The sequence below is a fragment of the Danio rerio genome, chromosome 6 (genome assembly GCF_052040795.2).
Source record: "Danio rerio strain M-AB ecotype USA chromosome 6, GRCz13ab, whole genome shotgun sequence".
Lineage (NCBI taxonomy): Eukaryota > Metazoa > Chordata > Actinopteri > Cypriniformes > Danionidae > Danio > Danio rerio.
Genome location: NC_141026.1, coordinates 41,597,156 through 41,621,103, shown reverse-complemented (window position 1 = coordinate 41,621,103; position 23,948 = coordinate 41,597,156). Strand labels below are relative to the sequence as shown.

Genomic DNA, 23,948 nt, shown 5'->3' with positions numbered 1-23,948 from the left:
CAAAAAATAAAGGTTCTCTACTGGCATCTGTGGTTCCATGAAGAACCTTCAACACCCATTGAACCTTTTCATTGTATTAAAAGGAAGTGAAATTAAGTTTTTCACAGTACAGTATATTAATAAAATATAATGTATATAGTTTACTGAAAGGTTCTTTGGGAAGCCGAAACTGTTCTTCTATGGCATCACTGCAGAAACCCTCTTTTGTAACCTTTATTTTAAAGAGTGTAGCACTTTGTTACCAGTATATTTGTAGACCGAACTGAGATCTTATTCTCTAAAAATAGGAAAAATATGGACAAACACAATTGCTGGATAAAACGTTTAATTTAGCAATAAATTGAGTGGTTAGATTTAATGCTTAGTTAAAATATATCAATTAAGTATATGTAAAAAAGTGCTGCTTCATGTTCTAGATTCAAAACATCCAGCCACAGAGCTGAATGCAGCACAGATGCCTTTGTTGAGTTTTAGTTATAGTATTCTAAGCAGACATCATAAAACTCAACCTTATGGCATCTTAGAGGCATAGCAACATATGTTCATTTCATGGAAAAAAAAGCTGACATAGACTGTGTTCTGATAAACATCTCATCAGCGCTAAAAGAACTTGATGTGTTGCATCATGGAGCAAAGGTTTGTGGGTAGCACACTCACTGAGACTGCCAAGCCTAGTTTGACACATTTCTGCTGCATGATGCTTTCGAAGACACCTGCTTTTTCAGTTTGTCCTTCTTTTATTCTGTTTTTGTATTTTTTTTTTTACCAAATGGCTTTCCTCGAAATTCCGCATCCCTTACACACATGTAAATTTATAAATATATATTTTAGCATTGTTTTTCTTTTTTTGGGACAATTACTGTTTTTTAGCTCCCTCCCTATTCTTATTTCGAAGAACTCGGAGTGGAAAGTAAAACTGAGACACAAGAAGATGCACCAATTGTTACAGCTAAATCCAAAGATCAGGGTTAGTAAAGTTAACCAAGCAAGTTTATATGCACACAGTCACAGCCACTTGTTTTAAACACTCACATTCAGGATAGCTTCTTGTAGCATTTAGATTAGAGAATGACTCACTTATTCACCTGGTTTCTCTCAGCTAAGAGATTAGCTGAGCAAAGAATACGGGTTATGCATTCTCTGGAAGCGACCGATTGGTTGAACAGACATTGACACCATGGTGATGTAGCAAAGATGATGATGATGATGATGTTGCTGCCTTCAGCCTTGGCGTTTAAATGACCTGCATGCCCTTCCTCCCCTTGCCTGTCCTCTCCTCTTCCTCTCTCTGTGTTGGCTCTCTGCATACTGTTTGTGTATGGCGCCGCTCTCTTCAAGCAGTGTCCATTTTGCTGATATGTGTTAAATATTGTATGTGTGTTTATTGCTTAAAGAGTGCTCCTCGTGTCTCTCCAAGGTCCCTACATAACCTGTCCTTAGTAAAGTGCTTATGAGAAAACTGTAAACCTGCACTATTTGGAAATATTCTTTGCATCCAGTTCATTATAATGGCTTAGACTATGATAAAGAGAAAATAAAGAGTGTTTCTTTTCTATGTACATTGATTTTGAATAAAATGCTAAAATTCTAAGATATGGCTCATGTTTAGATTCAAGCATGTCTGGCCAGTGGTGATTATTGATGTGTGGCAGCATAGTTTAATTTATGGTTAATGAAGAGTTTGTTACCAACTAGAAATCTATTAAAAATTATACTAATAAATCAGCAGTTCAGAATTTAATTGTCCACGTTTTGGCTGTAAATAGTTCATGCTCTACTAAACCACTAGCAATTTTTATCTGGTCATGCAGATTTTAAAGTTGAGCTTTGGGTAAAACAGCCATCATGCATGTCACTTTTAAATCAGCCATCAAATCACAATGGAAGAAAAGTGGGACTTCCACTTTGATCAACTGTCATCTTGTACAAAGAACCAACCACAGCAAACTGATTCCAAATTATTATCGCTCTATAGTATGTCGATATTTTAAGTAAGAAAAAAGATCAGCTAAATCATTTATGAAAACATTACTGCAGATAATATGTATAATTTCAATAGTCTCTTAGTTGAAATATACACTGCCCATTCCAAAAGAATTTGCACACACCAACTAATATTTAGTTGAACCCTTAGCTTTGGTTATGGCATGCATTCGCTCTGGCATCATTTTAATATCCCCTGGGTTGCATTAATTTTTGTCCAAGACCTTTTATTGATAATGCGAGTCTTCTTCAGCACATACCAAAGATTCTCAATAGGCTGAAGGTGTGGACTCTGTAGTGGCCAATCTACGTCAAAAAAATAATGTCTCATTCTCCCTGAACCACTCTTATACAATTTAAGCATGGTGAATCCTGGAATTGCCATCTTGGAATATGCTCATGCCATTTGGGGAAAAAATCCATTGATGGAATGACCTAGTCATTTAGTAAATTCAGGTTGTCAGCTGACCTCATTTTTTTAACATAGGCTTATTTTGAAAACTTAGCCCTGTATACATTTCTGGGGAACGTGAATTATGTAGCCAGAAGTACGTATGGCTGCATTTCATTTTTTAAATAAACGCTACAGGGTGGTATAACGCTGTTTTTTTTTGTGCTTACCAGCTGATTACTTACCTCCTAGTGGACAACTTTCCTACTGTTACCAGTTTGTCCAGTTAGCATTTCCATGTATGTCAGTGGACTTGAGACGAGATGACTACGACAACGAGGACAAAAACAGAAGCCAAAAAATAAAATAAACAAGTAAATAACAGGGTGAGAATGTGGTAAAACTTGGTAAAATGAGATGAGGGCTTTTCTTTTTCTGAATTGCGTTTATATTTGTTGGTTGGGTTGAGGGAAGTGGGTGAACAGGCAAATCTGTGCTTTTTAAAATACCATTGGTTGGGTTTAGGGACAGGGGAGGGTGGGTCAGTCGATCGGCCAAAGTCAGTCATTCAAACAGTCAGTCAACAGCGGCCTATGGTGGATTAATGAGAGAACAGTAGGCGCAAAAGAAAAGTTCTCGCTAGAAACATTTGAGATCTCAAAAAGTGTACACAGTGGCCTCTTGTGGATTTTGCAAAAACAAAAACTGCAAAAAACATAGCTTCTGGGACGGATTTGATGGTCTCCAGAAATGTATATAGAGATATGTTTTCAGAATGAGGTTGCCTTCTTTGAGCACATGACATTGCTGAACCTAGACCTGACCAATTGCTGCATCCCCAGGTAACAGCACTGTCCCAGGCTGGTATGATTGGTGCATCACTTCATTCACATGTCTTCTTACCCTTATGTGCTCATCACTCTGAAACAGGGTAAATCTGGACTCATCAGACAACAGGAGTTTCTTCCATTGCCCCAAAGTCCAATATTTATGCTCCCTAGCTAATTGAATCGTAGTACTTGAGTCTGGACTCCAGCTCAAGATGTTTTTCTCTGGTCTCTGACTTGAACCTCTTTGGACTCTTGGTCTTGTTTCAGACTCAAGACTTGACTAGAGTCCTTCTGATAAGTGGTTTTCTTTAACCTACACAGCTGTGCAGCCCTAATCTCTTGAGTTCCCTTCACACCTGCTTTTACTTTCACTTTTAAACATAGCTGTGAGTTCTACCGTTTTATTTTTATAATTCGATTTCACCAAATGGTAAAGGGTGCTTTCACACTAGCACTTTTGGTTTACACCCGGGTTCATTTGACGTCAGAGTACGGTACGTTTAGCTAGTGTGAATGTGTCTTCTGAACTCGGGTGTGCACCCATGAACCATACCCGTTCATGCAAACTCTGGTCCTGGTGACAAGCGGAACTGAGCCAGGCCAAGCACAGTGATAAGGTCTACTTATCTCCATCAAAAACAGCTTCTGAAGACATTGCGTTATGTTCTAAACGTTTTTGATATTTTTGCAGCAGATAGACACAAGTCGCTGTATGTATGTCTAAAACCAAAAGATTCTGTAAAAATGACCTCGATGTGCAGACATCTTTTGATTTTAGGTGTCCGTCACCTAGCAACAGCCGTACACACAACAGCAGCTCGATGATACAAGTTTACCGGGGTTTAGAAGGAAAAAAGACAGTGTGAACACAAACCAACTGAGAAGGTGGCAATGGAGGACAATCGATCTTGGTTATGGTCCAGGCAATTGAACCAAGTGGGAAAGCCCCCTAGGTGATTGTCAATATCGGATCATTCAAGATTTTCTCTTCCTCAAAATTTATGTTTCCGCACTATCTTTCGAGTTTTAAATAATGAGTTGGACAGCTTTTAGCCCAGTTTTAGTTCTTTGAGCAATCTCCTGTTAACTTTGTTTGATGTGTGCCAATAATTTGACCCTTCTGCAACCGATGAACATCTTTTCCACAACCACAGTGTCTTCCAACATGACTGTTTAAGAAATAAGAAGCTACTTTCAGCATTAGTTAGGTTAAAATAACTTGTTACCAGCTGAAACAATCATCCATGCAGTAATATCCAATGGGAGGCTTTTAGCTATTTGTTTAGTTAAATCCAGGTGGTGACCTTTTTGGAATGGAAAGTGTATATAGAGTTATATAATGCACTTATAAAAATAATTATTTAATATAATGCCCTTCAGTGGGGTTTTTAAGTCATATGATTGTAAAATGAAGTGCTGCACTTATTTAGTACATGCTTCACACAATTAATATGTATATGCTGATGGCTGATAACTATAGGTACTAGCCATAAACATACCCCTGAAACTAACCTTAGCCCATGCTAGGTATCCTATATATAAATCATCACTTTCTTAGATAAGGACACTGTTAATACAAGTGAAAATTTAAAAGTAAAGATAAGACTCATAAAAAAATGTGTAATAACTTATACTGTAGCAAAAACCTAGAGCAATATTGGAATTCTATTGTGATGTACACACTTTTTATTATTTGTAACCTTTCTTTTTGAAGCATTATTTTTCAGTTTACTTAATGAACTGGTAGCAGTTATATTATAATAATAAGTCAAATTCTAAATTGGTGTAATATATGCAAATTTAGATGGTTAACATTGTGCTTTATTTCTCTGAGATTGAGACAGTTTGTGTACAGTTGCTCTGAGGACGGGGGAGACTCTTTAAGCTGCTTGTTTAATGTATATCATGGTTTTATGTGAACAAATACATGATTATTTTTTATGATGCATTTATGTATGTGTGAAAAAAAGTTAAGGTAACCAAATATGTAACTTTGTTATTGCTTGGGTATCTTCTTATACTGGAGCACTTGTTTTTCCCCTTTTAATATATTCTTTACCATTCAAATGTGTTGGGGCATTAAGAGATTTTTTGTTTGATCGTAAAACATTTTTTGATGGATTACATTTGTAAAACGTGACAGTAAATACTTCTGTTTTTCAAATAAATCTTTTAAATGTTTATATTTATAATAAAAATTAGTCAGTCTCTATAAAAATATTAATAATAAAAATGTTCTTCAGCATATTAAAGTGGTTGCTGAAAGACCACTAAACCTATTTATTGATGCTCAAAAATGTGCTATGACATTCCAGGAATATCTTACATTTTAATATAAATATTAAAATGCTAAATTGTTCTTAATTTGTAATAATATTTCACTGTGTTACTTTTGAATATGTGATATGTTTTTGGCCCTGTTTACACTGCCTGTTAAATGTGACCCAATTCAGATTTTTTGCTCATATGTGAAACAGATCGGATCCGTTTCTATGACCGTGTAAACACACAAACACACACAAAAAATTCCATGCATTTAGATATTCAGAGATCGGTTTCAGGCCTCCTTCATATGTGGAAATAAATCAGATATAAATCATATGTCTGACAATACGACTATCAGATCAGAGTTACTGAGGCATTCCGTTTTGTATGTCATTAAACTTGCGACAGTGTGGTACTGCTCTGCGGTTTAATGACGTAGAAGGAAGAGTGTGCACATCCTAATATTTCAGACCCACTGCTCCTCATTAAAGCCTGCCACATTTTGCTTCCACCAGACCTGAGACCTCTCCCGTACCCACAAATTCCTCTGAATGGTGGAGGTTACCATTTATAAACGATAGGCGCAAACTGCGATGACAGCACTTTTCCTCCTGCCCCGCCTCAAAATCATTTTAAAGTTGGGCAAACTTCGCATATTTTGCAGAGCTAAAAGCAAGACAGTTTCTTCCGTTGTGGCTAGTGTGGCTGCTAGAACCTGCCTTTATGCATGCGTGACATCGTAAATTGTATAGCAAGTGTAAACACATGAATTGGATATGGATCACAATTTAAAGAACGTTTAAACGGACAGGCTTAAAAATCAGATATAGGTAACAAATCGGAATTGGGCATCAAGACCTGACAGTGTAAACGTGGCCCTAAAGACTGCTTTCGAAAAAAAAAAACATCTTAATGGTCCCAAATCTTTGAATGTTTGACTAGTGAATTATTGTAATAATCAATCTGAAACGTCTGTTAAAAAACAGAATAAAATAACCATTTATTGTAGTATTGTATTGAGGGAACATTTTGATTAGATGACATGAAGTATTTTCCAGTAAGAGTATATTATGTACAAAGTATAAGTGTATAATATACAACAAATAAATAAATATTCTGCGTGTAGTGAGTGTGCTCATATTCTTTTTAAATGGCTTTGTGTGTGTGTGTGTGTGTGTGTGTTCCTGCGCAGGTATGAGCATTATCAGGTTAAAAACATTCCCTGCAGACTGTATATTCCTCGATGTGTTTGTCTCCTCTTCCACTCACAGGGCTGAAAACCATTGTGGGAGCTTTGATCCAGTCAGTGAAGAAGCTGTCGGATGTGATGATTCTGACTGTGTTTTGTCTGAGTGTGTTCGCCCTAATCGGTCTCCAGCTGTTTATGGGTAATCTTCGGCAAAAATGTGTCATCTGGCCAGTCAATTCAACAGAAACCTACCTGGCCAACGGCAGCAAGGGTTTCGACTTTAACGAATACATCATGAATGATAGTAAGTTGAAAAAGCTTTGACTACTTTGGGATCAAACAGCTGCTTTATCGCAATTCAATTTGAGTCTCTTATTCTATACACACAATTAAAAACTTTTGTGTGTGGGAGAAATAATTGTGAAATGCATTCAAATCTAAAATGACGTCCCTCACTATTACCAAGAAAACTATTTTAAGAAACTGGAAACATTTGATAATCACTCTTAACCTCCATCTCCTTATAGAATATATTACATTCACACATAAAAATACAGTGGGGGAAATAATTTCAATACGTAAGTTTTTCTAGAAAACATTTCTAAAGGTGCTATTGGCTTAATATTTTCACCGGATGTTGATAATAACCAAAAAAATCCATACATGAAAAGAAAACAGATCGAATTCGTTTAAAAATGAAGTTATGTGTAATAAAATGAAATGACACAGAAAAAAAATGTATAGAACACATGAAGAAAAGGAGGTGTAGAAAGGCAGTGAAAGCCCAGACAGCAGCTGAAATCTCTCAGTAGTTCTACTGCAACCCTCTGCCTTTCCTCATTGTAAATTGAAATATGCTGCTTCATTCCAACATCTACATAAGCAGAATGATGAAGATGAAACCAGAATGGACATTTCAGCAAGACAATAATCCAAAACAAAGCCAAGGAAACTCTTAAATGCTTTCAGAGAAAGAAAACCAAGCTGTAGAATGGCCCAGCCAATCACCTGACTTAAATCCAATATAAAAAATACCAAATAAAGATCAGATTTGATAGACGAGATCCACAGAACCAACAAAATTTTAATACTCTATTTAACTCTGTGGAAAAACTCACACCTCAGCAATGCATGTGACTTCACATGAGTCATATTTAAGCTGGCATCAACTAAAAAGACTAAACTTAGTCAAATAGACAGAACTTTTTCTTTTTTTTAGCTATTAAACACAGAGAGGGAAAGGTTTTGAACATGTCATGTATTTCCTGGGAAAAATATTTTAAAGGAGCTGTTGACAGAATTTGACGACACAGACTTAGGCAAAAATCCAAACAATACAAAAGAATGTAAAAAATCTTGATGGTTCTGTGGGTTTTGTCTGTCCAAACTGATCTTTATTTTGTATTCTCCCTTGGATTCAAGTCAGGTGATTGACTGGGCCCTTCTACAGCTTGGTTTCTTTCTCTGAAAGCATTTGAGAGTTTCATTGGCTGTGTTTTGGATCATTGTTTTGCTGAAATGTCCATTCTGGTCTCATCTTCATCATCCTGATAATGTTGATGTGGGACTAAAGCAGCTGATATTAATTTACACTGATGAAGGGCAGAGGGTTGCTGAAAAAGTACTAAGAGATTTCAGCTGCTGTCGAGGCTTTCACTGCCTTCCTACACCTTTCTTTCTTCATGTGTTTAATATTTTTCTTTTTGTTATTTATGTTATTACACACAACCTAGTTTGTTAACTAATTAGATTTGTTATCTTTTCATATGTGGATTTCTTTGGTTGTTACCAACATCTAGTGAAAATTTCAAGTCAACAGCACCTTTAGAAACAAGTTTTCTGAGAAAAATGGTTACGTGTTGAATACTTATTTTCCACACTGTATGTCCATCTTTACCAGCATCTGGAATCCACTTTGTCAATATCTTAATATATTTCAACTGCCCTCAAACCCACAAACTCTTCCACACACAACCTTGCTTTCTGTCATCATTAATGTTTTTTTTTCTTTATAATATATTTTTATAATGTTTTTTTCTCCTCTAACTCCTCCTTTCCAAATTTAAAACCCATGCACAATTTAGAGATGTATATTAAATGACTACAACACTCACACACTAACACCTCACATACTTACATGCATATACATTTAATCTCAGTTTGTGCTTTAATTTTTTCATGTTTATTGTTAATCCTGCTTTCTGTACTTTGTCTTTATTAAAAAGAAAGAAAATAATAATAATAAAACCTAAAATTTCAAGAGGCCTTTTCAGACATAGTTTTCAGGTTTTTACTAGTCTCTCTTCTCGTTTCAGCAAACTTCTACTTCCTGCCAGGCATGTTGGATGCACTGCTATGTGGAAACAGCTCAGATTCAGGGTAAAGAGTGAAAACATACACCTATAATTATTCAACATTCCCACTACTAAATCTAAATACTAAATGTATTTCATTATTTCAAGTCTGGAAATTACATTTACACATGAAGCTCTATGGGGTGACCATTCAATGTCAAGATATGATGCATTAAAGAAATTGTTAAAGTAAACTCGTTGCCTATAATCATTAAGTAAATAAACTCTTTGCACAATGATAAAAGGTAAGTCAAAGAGTTTCAATGAGAATCAACTTGTTGCTTTTAAGGCAAAGGGCTTACTCAGTTATTTAAAGTAATTAATCATTTTTTACAGTGTGCAGTGTTGGTGGATTTATTTGTGTGTGTTTTTGTAGACGGTGTCCGGAGGGCTATACTTGCATGAAGGCTGGACGCAACCCAAACTATGGCTACACAAGCTTTGACTCCTTCGGTTGGGCTTTTCTTGCTCTCTTCCGACTGATGACACAAGATTTCTGGGAGAATCTGTACCAGCTGGTGCGCATTCATTCCTCTAACGCTTGCTTTTTTATATATACTCTATGTGTTATACTCTATATATACTCTATGTGTTATACTCTATATATGTCTATGTGGTACTGGATGATTTTCTTCTTTTTGTGTCACTTTTCGTGACTGAGTGTGGAGTCGTGGGAGTTGTCGTCTTCATTACATCCTACAGGACTCCTGCAGAAATCATGTTCATGGATGAGCTAAAGTATTTAAAACCTATTAGCATGATAGTTTGAAACAGAATTAAAACGCTGAAGCAATTGCTGATAAGAGGAATTATGATGCAGCAGAGCTTTTATTATGTCAAAATCGACTGCTTCTGGTTCTTCCAGTCTTGATCATATTAAGATAATTTATCATATTAAATACACTTTACATGTTTATAATGCTAATAAAACACACAATATAGTAAATCCTATAAAACTTGGGAAAACAAACAAATCGGAAATCAAGTGTTTCAGACGACATTAGCAAGACAACACAGGACTTATTCCATCTCACTAGTTAACACTAGTAACATTTTTCTAAAATTTGGGAGAATGTAAGCAGACAAGTCAGCAAACTGTTTTTTTTTTTTTTGCTTCAACCCAAAATGGGACTAAAGGTATTTTGAGAAAAACAATTAATAATAGACCCCTTTAAACCAAGTTGGTTCTGTGAGTTTTTATTAATAATCTGAAAAAATCAGCCCTCTGAATTGGATTACATAGTCCAGCACTTTGATACACGCCTGATATTGCATGGATTAAGTAAATTGGATGGTATTTGTGCTACAGTGTTTCAAACAATTACAAAAGCCATGTCCTTCTTTCTCTTAGACTCTACGAGCTGCGGGAAAAACATACATGATCTTTTTCGTTCTGGTGATCTTTGTGGGATCGTTCTACCTGGTGAATCTGATCCTGGCTGTGGTGGCCATGGCCTATGAAGAACAGAACCAGGCCACCATTGAGGAGGCTGAACAGAAGGAAGCGGAGTTTAAAGCCATGCTGGAGCAGCTGAAGAAACAACAGGAGGAGGCACAGGTACACGAATGCAATCATCCAGTTTCATGATATATTCCCTGTGTCCCTGTTTTCTTAAATTAATTCTCAATCCTTTCCATTGCTAGGCCAATGCCATGGCGACTTCAGCAGGTACAGTGTCTGAGGACGCAGTGGAGGACGATGGCGGAGGGCATCTGTCCCGCAGCTCCTCTGAAGTGTCCAAACTGAGCTCCAAGAGCGCCAAGGAGCGCAGGAACAGAAAGAAGAAGTGGAGGAAAGAGCAGGAGGAGAAGGGAGACAGTGAGAAAGTAGTGAAGTCAGAATCTGATGATGGCAGCAAGAGGAGCCGCTTCCGTTTCAGAGACAACAGGCTTGGGCGGAAGGCCTCCATCATGAATCAGGTGAGATTAAGCATAAAACCTCCTCCGCATGAGATCATGTTAAAGGATGTGTATGATCTCTCTGGCCAGGGAAGAATATGTACAGTGAATTTCATGAAGAAAAAGTCATCATTAATATGTTCGTTTAGACTTTAAGAAGTACACTGAAGTGCAAAATATTTGTCCATAGGTTTATTTTCTTAGTTTATTTTGACAAATTAGTCATTTTTGTTGTCATTTTGGAGTAAACTGTGTCATGATTATATGAATATATAGAGAACTTGTTCATTTGATTCTGTTCGAGGGCTTTTAAGCTATTACTTCAACATTCAGTAGATATTTGAGTAGTTGGCATGCCCTGTCTTTGGTAGGAACTATACTGTAAAATTATTTTCAATAATTGTAATAATTATGCATAAAGTTTTTATGTCCTTACTTTAGTTTGTGGTGTATGGAATAATAATATATTTTTACAAATAATTCGTCATACTGCAGTGTAATTAACAATAAGTTAATATAAAAAAACAAATGTTTAACATTTGTACTTTCAATGTACATTTAAATCTACATTTAAATGTAAATTATTAGCATTTAGCTGAGCATACACTCACTGGCCACTTTATTAGGTATACCTTACTAGTACTGGGATAGACACTCTTTTACTTTCAGAACTGCCTTAATCCTTCGTGGCATATATTCAACAAGGTAATATTCCTTGGCTGCACATCCATGATGCAAATATCCCGTTCCACCACATCCCAAAGGTCCTCTATTAGATTGAGATCTGGTGACTGAGGCAGTTTGAGTACAGTGAACTCATTGTCATGTTCAAGAAAGCAGTTTAAGATGATTTGCAAGATGGCATGGCGCGTTATCCTGCTGAATGTAGCTATCAGAAGATTGGAACACTGTGGTCATAAAAGCAGGGACATGGTCAGCAGCTATACTCAAATAGGCTGTGGTGTTGACATGGTACTAATGGACCCAAAGTGTGCCAAGAAAATATCCCCCAGACCATTACATCATCACCACCAGCCTGAACTGTTGATACAAGGTAGGATAAATCCATGCTTTCATGTTGTTGATGCCAAATTGTGACCTTACTATCCGAATGCCGCAGCAGAAATCGAGAATTTTGGACTAGGCAACGATGTTTTTACAATCTTCTATTGACCAATTTTGGTGAGCCTGTGCGAACTTCTGCTTCAGTGTCCTGTTCTTAGCTAACAGGAGTGCCACCCAGGGTGGTCTTCTGCTGCTGTAGCCCATCCGCCTCAAGGTTGAACGTGTTGTGCGGTCAGAGATGCTCTTTTGCGTAACTCTGTTGTACTAAGTGGTTATTTGAGTTACTGTTGCCTTTCTATCAGCTCAAACCAGTCTGGCCATTTTCCTCTGACCATCAACAAGACATTAGCACCCACAGAACTGCCGCTCACTGGATATTTTCTCTTTTTCGGACCATTCTCTGTGAACCCTTGAGATGGTTGTGCATGAAAATCCCAGTACATCAGCAGTTTCTGAAATACTCAGACCAGCCCATCTGACACCAACAATCATGCCACGATCAAAGTTACTTAAATCACCTTTCTTCCCCATCTGATGCTCGGTTTGAACTGCAGCAGATCGTCTTGACCATGTCTACATGACTAAATGCATTGAGTTGCTGCCATGTGATTGGCTGATTAGAAATGTGGGTTAATGAGCAGTTGGACAGGTGTACCTAATAAAGTGGCTGGTGAGTGTACACAGTATATATGTTATTTTAAAATAAATACGTTAAAAATATTTCTAGCATTTTATGACTCTATATTAATTTATTACATGTACAATTCTTGTCTCACAACAGGAGCATTTAATAATGAACGAATTTAAAAACCTCATTGTTTTTAACTGTGACTAAATGGCTGACATAAATCTAAATGGCCGACATAAATTGTCCTTTAAACACCACCTATCTATTCATAGACTTGTTTTGCACTTCTGGGAACATTCAAAAATTTGATGACTCATCTTGCACACTGATGCCTATGCATGTTTTATCCAATAAAATGCCCCGTATAATCCTAATCATAAACCCTAAAGTAGCAGTAGCATGTAGTCTCTTGTTGTTTATTTGACAGGGAGTATTTCATATAGCATTAATGATTATCTTTACAAATGTGCTCTCTGATAATACTGACTTGCCTCTTCTGCAATCTGTTACATCGCAATATCCAGCCTCTTTACTAACCTCTGGTGTTTGCTCATGTACGGCCCATTCGCACACACAGCCCAGCCCTTGATACTCCCATTCTCCGCTCTGTGCAGTCTCTAGCACTTTCCGCTGAGTCATCGTCCACATCACCAAGGTGATTAGACAAAGTGCTTGAGTCTTACACTCAAAGATCAGAAGAAGAGGAAGTGGCCATCTATCTATCGCTGTAATCCTCCCCATCTCGCTCATTGTCTTGCTTTGGGCTGCAGCTTATAGATTTATGATTGTACACATTTCTTTATGTATAAAAGTTCAGTTTAAATAACTCAAATGGAATCTGTTCATTTGATCTTTCATTGTCATCTTCGTCTGATTTAGCCACCTGTTTCAGACGAATTTGTGTATGTTGTTGCGCAGAGATGTTAGGTATGGCACGGGAACGCCATACTTTCACTGGGCCTGTGAATTATTTAACCGCCTGCTATAAATCTTTCATCTGATGAGAGCTGTAATATAGTGTGCTTAGGCAGGAAGTTATACTCCTGGGCCGCACCCTGCAAATCCTGCTCAGATCAGCCTGCTTGCAATAATAATGGACAAAAAAGCACCTTATTAGGCAATTACACTGCCTTTAATTGTAAGCTGGTTTCCTGATATGAGTTATTACATTGTGACCCAGAGTAGTGTTTTGTTCCCCCCTATGGAAAGCTACCGCATAAGAGATTGTTCTAGATATTTAAATAACACTAAGCAATCTCCAAAGGACTTTTCCATTGCAGCACTGCAGTCTCAAGCCTTTACCAGATCAACCCACTTCTCCTCAGCGAGCGATCTGAGAAAAATAGTCCCTGCTGAGAGCGCATTTGGGCCTCTTTCTGCTGTTCGTAGTCTGCAGTGGTCAACCGCTCCATTAGGGAAAAGGCTCTCAGCCGCGCCACTGAGAAAACGCCTGCGCTAGCAACTAGCATTCTGCATTATCAGTGCATTTTAGCAGCACAGTTAGAACTCTGCAATATTAGTGGTCTCAACTACCATCTTGGATCATCTGTGAATTTCAGATGGGATGTGGGATTTAGCCAGAAGCCAGTGTTCTGCAGTTAAGATAACTACTTCGCTTTAGTATATGTGCAGTGGATTTATAGTATGAGCTATTGGGCTATTAAAAATAAAGTAGGGTTTGCAGTGATTACATAGAGGAAGCAGTTTTGTTTCCCTAAAGAACCTTTTAATGAAGAGTTTGTAAAAGGACGTTTGAGTGAACATGTACAATATATTGTCATATACTTTATAATATATACTTTTCATTGGCCATAGTATATCAAATGAAAAGTATTCTTATATGGTGCATCCGGAAAGTATTCAAATTGCTTCAATTTTTCCACATTTTTTTTATGTTACAGCCTTATTCCAAAATAGATTAAATTAAATTGATTTATTTCCTCAAAATTCTTCACACAATACACCATAGTTACAATATGAAAAAAGATTTTCGGGCTCAGGGACATTTTGTTTCCACTGATCATTCTTGAGATGTTTCAGCAGCTTAATTGGAGTTCACCGGTGGTAAATTCAGTTGATTTGACATGATTTGAAAAGGCATACACCTGTCTATATAAGGTCCCAGGGTTGACAGTGCATGTCAAAGCACAAACCAAGACAAAAGAATGGTCTGTAGACCTCCGAGACAGGATTATCTCGAGGCACAAGGCTGATGAAGATGTCAGAAAAGTTTCTGCTGCTCTGCTGCTTCTGCTGCTCTGCTCTGTTCCAATGAGCAAAGTGGCCTCCATCTGTAAGTTGAAGATGTTCGGAACCACCAGGACTAGGGATGGCCATCTAAGCTGAGTGATCAGGGGAGAAGGGCCTTAGTCAGGGAGGTGATCAGTAAACCGATGGTCACTCTGTCTTACACCTTACAGAAGGACAATCAGGCCTGTATGGTAGAGTGGCTGGATGGAAGCCACTCCCTGCCTGGAAGGACTCTCAGACCACAAGAAACAAAATTGTCTGGTCTGAGACTAAAATTGAACTCTTTGGAGTGAATGCCAGGCATTACTTTTGGAGAAAACCAATACCATCCCTACTGTGAAGCATGGTGATGGCAGCATCATGCTGTGGGGATGTTTTTTTAGCTGCAGGAATTGGAAAACTAATCAGGATAGAGGGAAAAATGAATGCAGAAATGTACAGAGCCAGAGCCCAGACCTAAATCCTATTGAACATCTCTGGAGAGATCTGAAAATGGCTGTACACTGTCACTTCCCATCCAACCTGATAGAGCTTGAGAGGTACTGCAAAGAGGAATGGGCAAAAATTCCCAAAGAGAGGTGTGCCAAGCTCATGTTCAAAAAGACTTGAGGCTGTAACTGCTGCCAATGGTGGCTAACTTATTATATCTTAACAAAAATAATACCATGAATATGAAGACTTCAGGGTCTTTTTTTAATTTCAGGGCCGCCTTTGCCTGTTTCTGTGCTCTGAAAGAATAGTGAAGTGTGGCTTTCCGAACACCAGAAGCTGTTCAATTATTCATGCAATGACTCTGGTCAGCAGTTATCATTTCCCATGTCTCTGTCAATACGAGATGATCAGAAAAATATTTTGGAAGGACTCTTTTCAACTCAAATGTCTGTTTATACGTAGCACTAAAAACTCCTCATTCTCATGTGTGTGGTCTTTTTTTTTCTACCCCCAGTCGCTGTTGAGCATCCCTGGCTCGCCCTTCATGTCGCGCCGCAGCAGTATATTCAGCTTCAAGGGCTCAGAGAACGAGTTTGCAGACGATGAGCACAGCACGGTGGAGGAGAGCGAGGATCGCCGTGGCTCTCTCTTCGTCCCATACAGACGCAGCAGCTACAGCGGCTACAGTCAGGGCTCTTCTCGAATTAACCCGCTGGCTCCACACCCAGGCTGCAAGAGAAACAGCACGGTGGACTGCAATGGCGTGGTGTCTCTGATCGGGCCTGGACCTGGCCGACTACTGCCTGAGGTGAAAATAGATAAGGCAGCTTCTGATGACAGTGTAAGGACGTCCACAGGGGGCAGGTTCAGAGTATAGGCATGACAAGAGTGACCGACTATGATTCCAGTTCAGATTTTCCCCCTTTCCATTGACTGCATTTTGACTCTGTCCTTTCCTTTAAGTCTCTGGGTTTCTGGTCTGTTCTTTCTCAACTCTATATATGATCCCCTTTTCCTCCTTTTCTGTCTCTATTTTTCTTATTTCAAGCAAGTTTTGAGTTCTACCAGTCCCTGCCAGCGTTTCCCCTTCTGTAAATAGCATGACCAATCAAAAAATACTAATAAAGTAAGCAGAAATTAAGTACGTAGTTTAAGTCAAATGATTAACACTTTTTAAAACTCTTTTCTAATTACTAATTATTTTTGTTTTTGCCTTGATGACAGTATATTTTTAATACTAGTATTTAGTTTAAAGAGCAATTTAAATGCTTAACTAGGGATAATTTGGTTAACTAGGCAAGTTAGGGTAATTAGGTAAGTCATTGGACAACAGTTTATTCTGTAGCCAATCGAAAATAATAATAATAATGGAATTTATAATTTGGCTAATAATACTGACCTTAAGAATTGTTTTTAAAAAGATTAAAACTGCTTTAATTACAGCCAAACTAAAACTAATGAGACTTTCTCCAAGAAATTAAAAGAAAAATAGGAAATACGGTAAACGTTTCCCTGCTCTCCTAAAGAGCACCTATTTTGCATTATAAAAGATCATATTTTGGTTTTGGGGGTCTCCAACAACAGGCTGATATGCATGCAAGGTGCACCGCGGCTATGAAGTTGTACAGAATATGTGAGAGCCCAATGCAGGAATGCAATAAAGCAATGCAGTTAAACACCAGCATATTACTCTATTCTTAAACCAAAGCCCAAGTAATAACAACGACACACATTCACTATTAATCCACACAGTGGCAAAAGTTTAACTATTTTGAAAATTGACCGCGCTGCATGTGTGAATAAACACCTGCAGGTGGCAATAGCAAAATCAAACGGCAGAGGATTGAGATTTCAGAAACGCACTTATATCGGTAAAGAAAGAAGCATGTGACGCGTTGTCAACATGGTTTTGAATGCAAAATGTGAATAGCCCCACAAAGATTTAACCTGAGAGATACAGTACAAGCACTGATCTGAACAGATATGTGATTACAGGCCGTGCGGAGCGATTAAATGTTACAACACACAACTAAATACATATTTTGCAAACTATACAAAATGAGGCAACAATTTTAATAAAAGATCTGGAGAAAGAAGAACCTGGTCCATATAAACTGTAACAGTCACTGACAAAGTCCCTGTCGAAGTCCTATACATAGTAGTCTCTGCTGCTACTTCCTTTAAAAGCAAATAGCCGATGAATCCTACGTTGCAGCATAGGTTATTGTATTAAAAATCAAAAAATGACAGGAACAAACACATCACACGGTTGGCTATACTGTGGTGTTGTTGTGAAAACAAACTTTAACCCTTTATTCTATGCAGCTGAATCTCCGTCTGTCAGTGATCGTCATCTTTGTGTCATGATCATTCCCGTGATCTCCCGCGCTCCGCTAGTGTCTGAAGGAAAAGGCGCGTTCACGTTTTACAGAAACCGACACTTCATATTTGCTGATGTACCGCATCGACGCGTTCAAGCAAAGATCCAAACCCAACACGATTCATTTTTTCGACACTGAGTCGACTATTTTGTTAAAGAATCAGTAGTTTTAAACATGGTGCACTTTCAGATTTGGATGTTTATATTCATTTAGAGCTGTGTTACACACTGCATAGAAGCTCATTTTCAGAGACCCATAATAAGGGCTCTTTAAACATCACTTATGAAATATATTAATAAAGTACATAAATAAGTTGCATAAACTATATATGTTTAGAACCTAAAAATGAAGATTGTGACAAACGTCTGTCTCTTCTCTAAAAGTCTATTGACCTAAAATCTGACAATGTTTATAAAGCGATCAAAAATACTAATCCATATGAATCTAGTAGTTTAATCCAAGTCTTCTGAAGAGGCATGATCTCTTTTCCCCCAGTTTCACAGGCAAGGCTTAAGGCTATTACTAGACTAAATTGCACGTTTGAGCTGTCTTAACTGAAAATAACTTGCAGTTACAATCTTAAAATATGTCAGCGCCAGTGATTAGCCTCGAGATGGACACCAATAATGTGCAGTGCCATTTTTATAAAAGCTGCTTAAATGCCCTAATTTAACTAAGACGGCATAGTCCTGGCTTAAGCTAAGCCCTGTTCATGGTGGGCCTTTATGTGATGAACAGATTTATTTTAGGCTTTCATTCACATTTAAACAGCGTTCAAATTGGGTCACAGAGGCTCAGACATGCTTCCTTGACTTCCAACTTTTACACTGGTTTTTAATTTCACACGTCAAGCAGTTATGATTGACTTTGTGTTTATGATTGCTGTTCAATGTTTACATGTGAATAAAAGTCAAAATGACATTTAACATAATGAGATCACATAATTTACATACTAATTACATCAAATAAGGTGCCTACTATATTCGTCTGGCTATATTTAACCCCTTAAAATGTGTGATGCAAGAAAAAGCTATCCTAACCTTTCCAATAACAGCATTCTGCCTCATTTTAGTTAGCATGGTGGATTGACATCCTTATACTCTCTTTGCCTTCTCCTCCTGTGTGGAAAGCATGATGTCGGGCTCAGTTTTCACCCAGCATGCACATTCAACTGAATTTGCAGCTGTCACATTATCGTTTAATAAAATCTTGATGAAGATTTACTTAAACTTTAAAAAACAGTGAACATTGATGATAGAAGAAATTAAACATTGTCTTGACCAACACTCATAATGCTGAACTGACATTCTAATGCCAGTGAAAACTGGGCCTTAAGCAGTGTGTGTGATTTTTCTTCTTACAAGATGATATTGTCTGAAGGACAAGAACATTTTAATCGCCTTGCAGTGATAAATCTGTTGTCTTGTAACTGAATTAAAGGGATAATTCACTCCAAAAAGAAATTTATGTGATCATCAACTGACCCTTGAATTGCTTGTTGAATTCTGTTAAACACAAAAGAAGATATTTTGAAGAAAACTGAAAACCTGTAACCATTAACATCCATAGTAGGAAAACAAATACTATGGAAGTCAATGGCTACAGATTCACAGCATTTTTTCAAATATCTTTTTTGTGAAAAAAAAAAAATCAAGGGTCAGTAAATTAATTTTAATATTGGGGTGACCTATCATAAAAGCTCTAAATAAAAAAACATACTTTTGATTTCAATATAAAACAGTTTTTTTTGTATAACATTTTCTAATTTTATCTAATTTAAATATTTAATTTAAATTTAATAAAAAAAATGTTTTCAAATTTTTCAAATTTTCAAATTTTTTAAAATGTCTGATATAAAACTAAAAATACTGTAAATGATCTTTTTTATTTACATTCTCAGATATCATAGAGTTAAACAAATAATGTTCTTGTCAAACTCCAAAAAGAAAAAGTAAAGTTTCCTCCAAGGCAATGGTTCACAGTACTTTGACTCCATTGAGTGGTACCTTGACTTTTTCAGTTTGTGAACTGCTGGATTAGGGACAACTATTTTTATTCTTAATTAAATATTTTACTCTCAATTTCTCTCATTATTTTTATAAAATATTTCAGAACTTGGTATAACTAGAAAATGTGTGCTTGTGAACAGCCATGGTGTTAAAATATTTTATTTCCAGGTCTAGAAATTGCACTTTAATAAGACTACCTCATTTTTTGGACTACCTCACAATGTTTTTGAGGAGGTGATTTTAAAAAAATGAATAAAAAGTTTATATTTATATGTCAAATATTAAACATGATGCTTCTAAAAGTCTTTAAAAAAGTCTTAAAAGTCTTAAACAGTGATAAAAAGCATTGCGAAAATAAAGTTAAAAATGAAAGTTTGCATTTACTTTAGCAAAAATCTCATTCTAATCTATAAAAACCATTTGTTTGGTTATATTAAACTGCAGCATGATTTAGAGAAAGAATCCTTCTGAGAAATGCGTCAGATAATTCTGTAGTGACTGAAAACAACAATAAAGCTTAAGTGTGAGTTGCAGGTTACAGTTGGAGCTTGTGTTTTTGTCAGCATGTGCATGCGTGTTGGCATGGGTTAAAATATTTATAGCAAATATCCCATCTCTAATTTGACGTCATGTCTCTCCTGTCCTCAGACAACAGAGGTAGAGGGGAAGAGGAAACACTCAGGTTCTCTTATGGTGTCCGTGGATCAGCTCAATACGTCCTTTAGCCGGAAAGAGCGAGCAAACAGTGCAATGACTGTTGTCACCAACACACTTGTGGAAGGTATGAGCCATCCATCCATCCATCCATCCATCCATCCATCCATCCATCCATCCATCAATTTATCCATCTGTCTACAGTATTTTTCTAATCATATACACTCAAAAAAGTATTTTGATGCTTGATCAAACTACTTATTTAAAATGAGCTGAAATAACACAATACTTGAGATTTTTTTAGATGTTCAGTCCACCTAAATTTGTTAAGATAACTTAATCGATTTGTGTTGGGACAACATGAAAGAATTGTGTGGGACCCTGCATTCTTTTTACAGTTTACTTTCATATTCAAAAATACTAGCCTCAGTAATTTTTGTCTCTTTCTCTTTGTCTGCACAGAGCTGGAGGAGTCTCAGAGAAAATGTCCGCCCTGCTGGTATAAATTTGCCAACACATTCTTGATATGGGAGTGTTGTCCAATCTGGATAAAAATAAAGGAGATCGTGAACCTCATAGTGATGGATCCATTTGTAGATCTGGCTATCACTATCTGTATTGTGCTGAACACAGTGTTCATGGCCATGGAGCATTATCCCATGACTCCGCGCTTCGAGGAGGTGCTTTCTGTTGGAAACCTGGTGAGATTTTTTTAATTATGTTTTTTAGACAATGTGGAAAATGATCCGGAACGTAATTATAGAGTCATGTGAATGCAAATCTTAGAATGTTTCAAATGCAAAATTATATGTATCTAAACTAAGTTTGGGAACTTACCACAAAATATAAAACAATATTAAAACTATAATAATTATAAAGAAGAGCATAGGAAATCTCATAAAAATTCTAAATGTAAATAAACAAAATGTAACAATATTCTTCTGTTCATACGTATGACACATTTGATGTACTTAACATATTAATAGCAATAAATGATGCATAATTACATCTATTAAATCACTAACTAACTCATTTTCCTTTCAATTTAGTCTCTGATTTATCAGGGTCGCCACACCGGAATGATCTGCTTGTATCTAACTATAAAAACAAAAGCTGCAGTAGCTGCTCTTTTTTTTTTTATTGATCATTAATTTGCTTTTAGGCTTAGTCCCTTTATTTATCAGGGGTTGCCGCAGCGGAATGAACCACCAACTTATATACTGTAGCATATGTTTTAGGCAGAGGATGCCCTTCCAGCCGCAACCTAGTACTGGGAAACACCCGTAGACTATGGCCAATTTAGTTTATTCAATTCACCTATAGTGCATGTCTTTGCACCATGACACAGGGAGAACATGCAAACTGCACAGAAACACAAACTGATCCAGCCGGGGCTCAAACCAGCAACCTTCTTGCTGTGAGGCAACAGTGCTCACCACTGAGCCACCATGCTGCTCTTTTTTTTCTTCAAAATTCACAAAATCTATTTGATGAGTGAGTACTTCACGAATCCATCTTACAAACGGGGGTTTTGTCTTATCTTGAATTGCTACAGTAAGTCTATAAAAAGTGTTTGTTTACACTGGAACTATCCCTGCAGTGAAGAAGCCCAGTACCTACGTGGCCATCCATAAACAGAAAAAAATAGCTCCTGCTACAGAGATTTTCTGCAAGAAACTGTTTTATTTAACTGCTAGAGCACCATATGTTACATACAGTTTCATTAATGTTGAATGTTTTACTGTTCTGTTGCTCTATTAATGGTATAAATTGGGTGGCATGGTGGCTCGGTGGTCAGTGCTGTCGCCTCATGGGTGTTTCCCAGTACTGGGTCGTGGCTGGAGGGGCATCTGCTGCGTAAAACATATGCTGGAATAGTTGGCAGTTTATTCTGCTGTGGAGACCTCTGAAGTAGACACTAAGCCAAAGAAAAATGAATAAATGAATGGTATGAAATTTAAAACGTCTTTTTTTAACAAAACAACATTTCTGCTCTCTTTATTTGCCCCCAAAAATGCGGTTTCGATCTTTAATTTAAGGACTTTGCTCAGCAAACCTTTATATATGCATTTAATTGATTGGAAAATCATATAATTAATCTGATTGCATTTTTTAAATCAATTGGCATCCCTAAATTTAGTGGTTTCCTTTCTCAGCCCTAAGCATCTCCCCATTTCTGTAATGAGCAGCAACACTGGACCCTGTCCCACATTTCCATTTAAAGTTATGTCTCTGGCAACGCAGCGCTGATGTTTTCTCCTCGGTATCTGATATGCCTACAGTGAAAATGCAGTCTGCATTAAACCAATCTTCCACCACCAGGCCTTCTCTAGTATCCTCCATTACCCTTCCACTCCTCCTCATGTTGGATTCAGCGGTTTCGCAGTGTTCATGCTTACGGTACTAAAGAATTGAAAGATATAAGTATAGGCACTTGTACAGGAAGCAAAACATTAATATTTCAGTCAGCTCTGTGGATTAGTACTGTGATGCGATCAGTGGTAGAAACATTTTTTAAAAATTAGCCAAACTGGCCTATTTCACAATCATAGCATGCAGTGTTTTAATGAAAATAGTGTTGGAAAGTTGGTTAAATGGTGCATTCCTGTGAATTCCAGTTACTTCTAAAAGACTATCTATTCTGTAGATTCTATCTATTCTGTAGTTTTGCTTAAAACCAAACTGAAACAAATACTGTGTGTGAGCAGATGGACCACAAAACCAGTTGTTTTCATTTTTTGAAATTGAGATTTATATATCACCTGAAAGCTAAAATTGATGCATGTGATATTTGAATCAAACAATATTAAGCTGACATTAAACTATGGTAACACTTTATAATAACTACACACTATGAATTATAGACTACTAATAAATGCAAATGGTTTGTAAATAATACACTGCTTAATTTAGAATTGAAAAATTAAACAGTAACAAAAGAGAAAAGTACAATTATTAAGCATATTTATTATGTAATAATATTGTTAAGAACACAGCATTTGTAGCTGTATTTATAAACTGCTTACTAATCGTCACCTTGGAATTTTAAGGTTCTGTCTGCATTCTGAATGATTTTGAGATATTGAGCTTCAAAGTTTATGAATTCTATAGAAAACAGTATGTGTGTAACATTCGTTTTAATTCGTCTAAAAATTAAAAAAAAAAACTTACAGAAAACATCCCTTAATGTAAATAAGTTGTTATTTAATAAGAATATTCATTCATTTATTTTCTTGTCGGCTTAGTCCCTTTTATTAATCCGGGGTCGCCACAGCGGAATGAACCGCTAAGCTATCCAGCAAGTTTTTACGCAGCGGATGCCCTTCCAGCCGCAACCCATCTCCGGGAAACATCCACACACACATTCACACACACACTCATACCCTACGGACAATTTAGCCTACCCAATTCACCTGTACCGCATGTCTTTGGACTGTTGGGGAAACCGGAGCACCCAGAGGAAACCCACACGAACGCAGGGAGAACATGCAAACTCCACACAAAAACGCCAACTGAGCCAAGGCTCGAACCAGCGACCCGGCGACCTTCTTGCTGTGAGGCGACAGCACTGCCTACTGCGCTGCTGCTACCCCTTAATAAGAATATGTCAATAACGAA

The 23,948-nt window shown here is 37.1% G+C and overlaps 1 protein-coding gene across 7 annotated transcripts in view; it reads left to right on the top strand.

Annotated features, from left to right (window-relative positions):
• Positions 1-23,948, top strand: part of scn8ab (sodium channel, voltage gated, type VIII, alpha subunit b) — a 101,034-nt gene that overhangs the window by 39,766 nt on the left and 37,320 nt on the right. For 4 of the 7 annotated variants that reach the window (XR_015492899.1, NM_001045183.2, XM_087256182.1 and 1 more), the window contains 8 exons: positions 6,741-6,962; positions 8,974-9,037; positions 9,389-9,530; positions 10,364-10,570; positions 10,657-10,932; positions 15,801-16,094; positions 20,325-20,457; positions 20,793-21,031. Coding sequence is in view for 5 of the 7 variants with exons in the window: in NM_001045183.2 (NP_001038648.2) it covers positions 6,741-6,962; positions 8,974-9,037; positions 9,389-9,530; positions 10,364-10,570; positions 10,657-10,932; positions 15,801-16,094; positions 20,325-20,457; positions 20,793-21,031 (1,577 nt within the window). In the remaining 2 variants the exon portion in view is untranslated. Of the gene's footprint in view, positions 1-6,740; positions 6,963-8,973; positions 9,038-9,388; positions 9,531-10,363; positions 10,571-10,656; positions 10,933-15,800; positions 16,128-20,324; positions 20,458-20,792; positions 21,032-23,948 lie in introns of all 7 variants that reach the window. The other 3 variants (XR_015492898.1, XM_087256181.1, XM_087256180.1) reach the window with 1 other exon arrangement.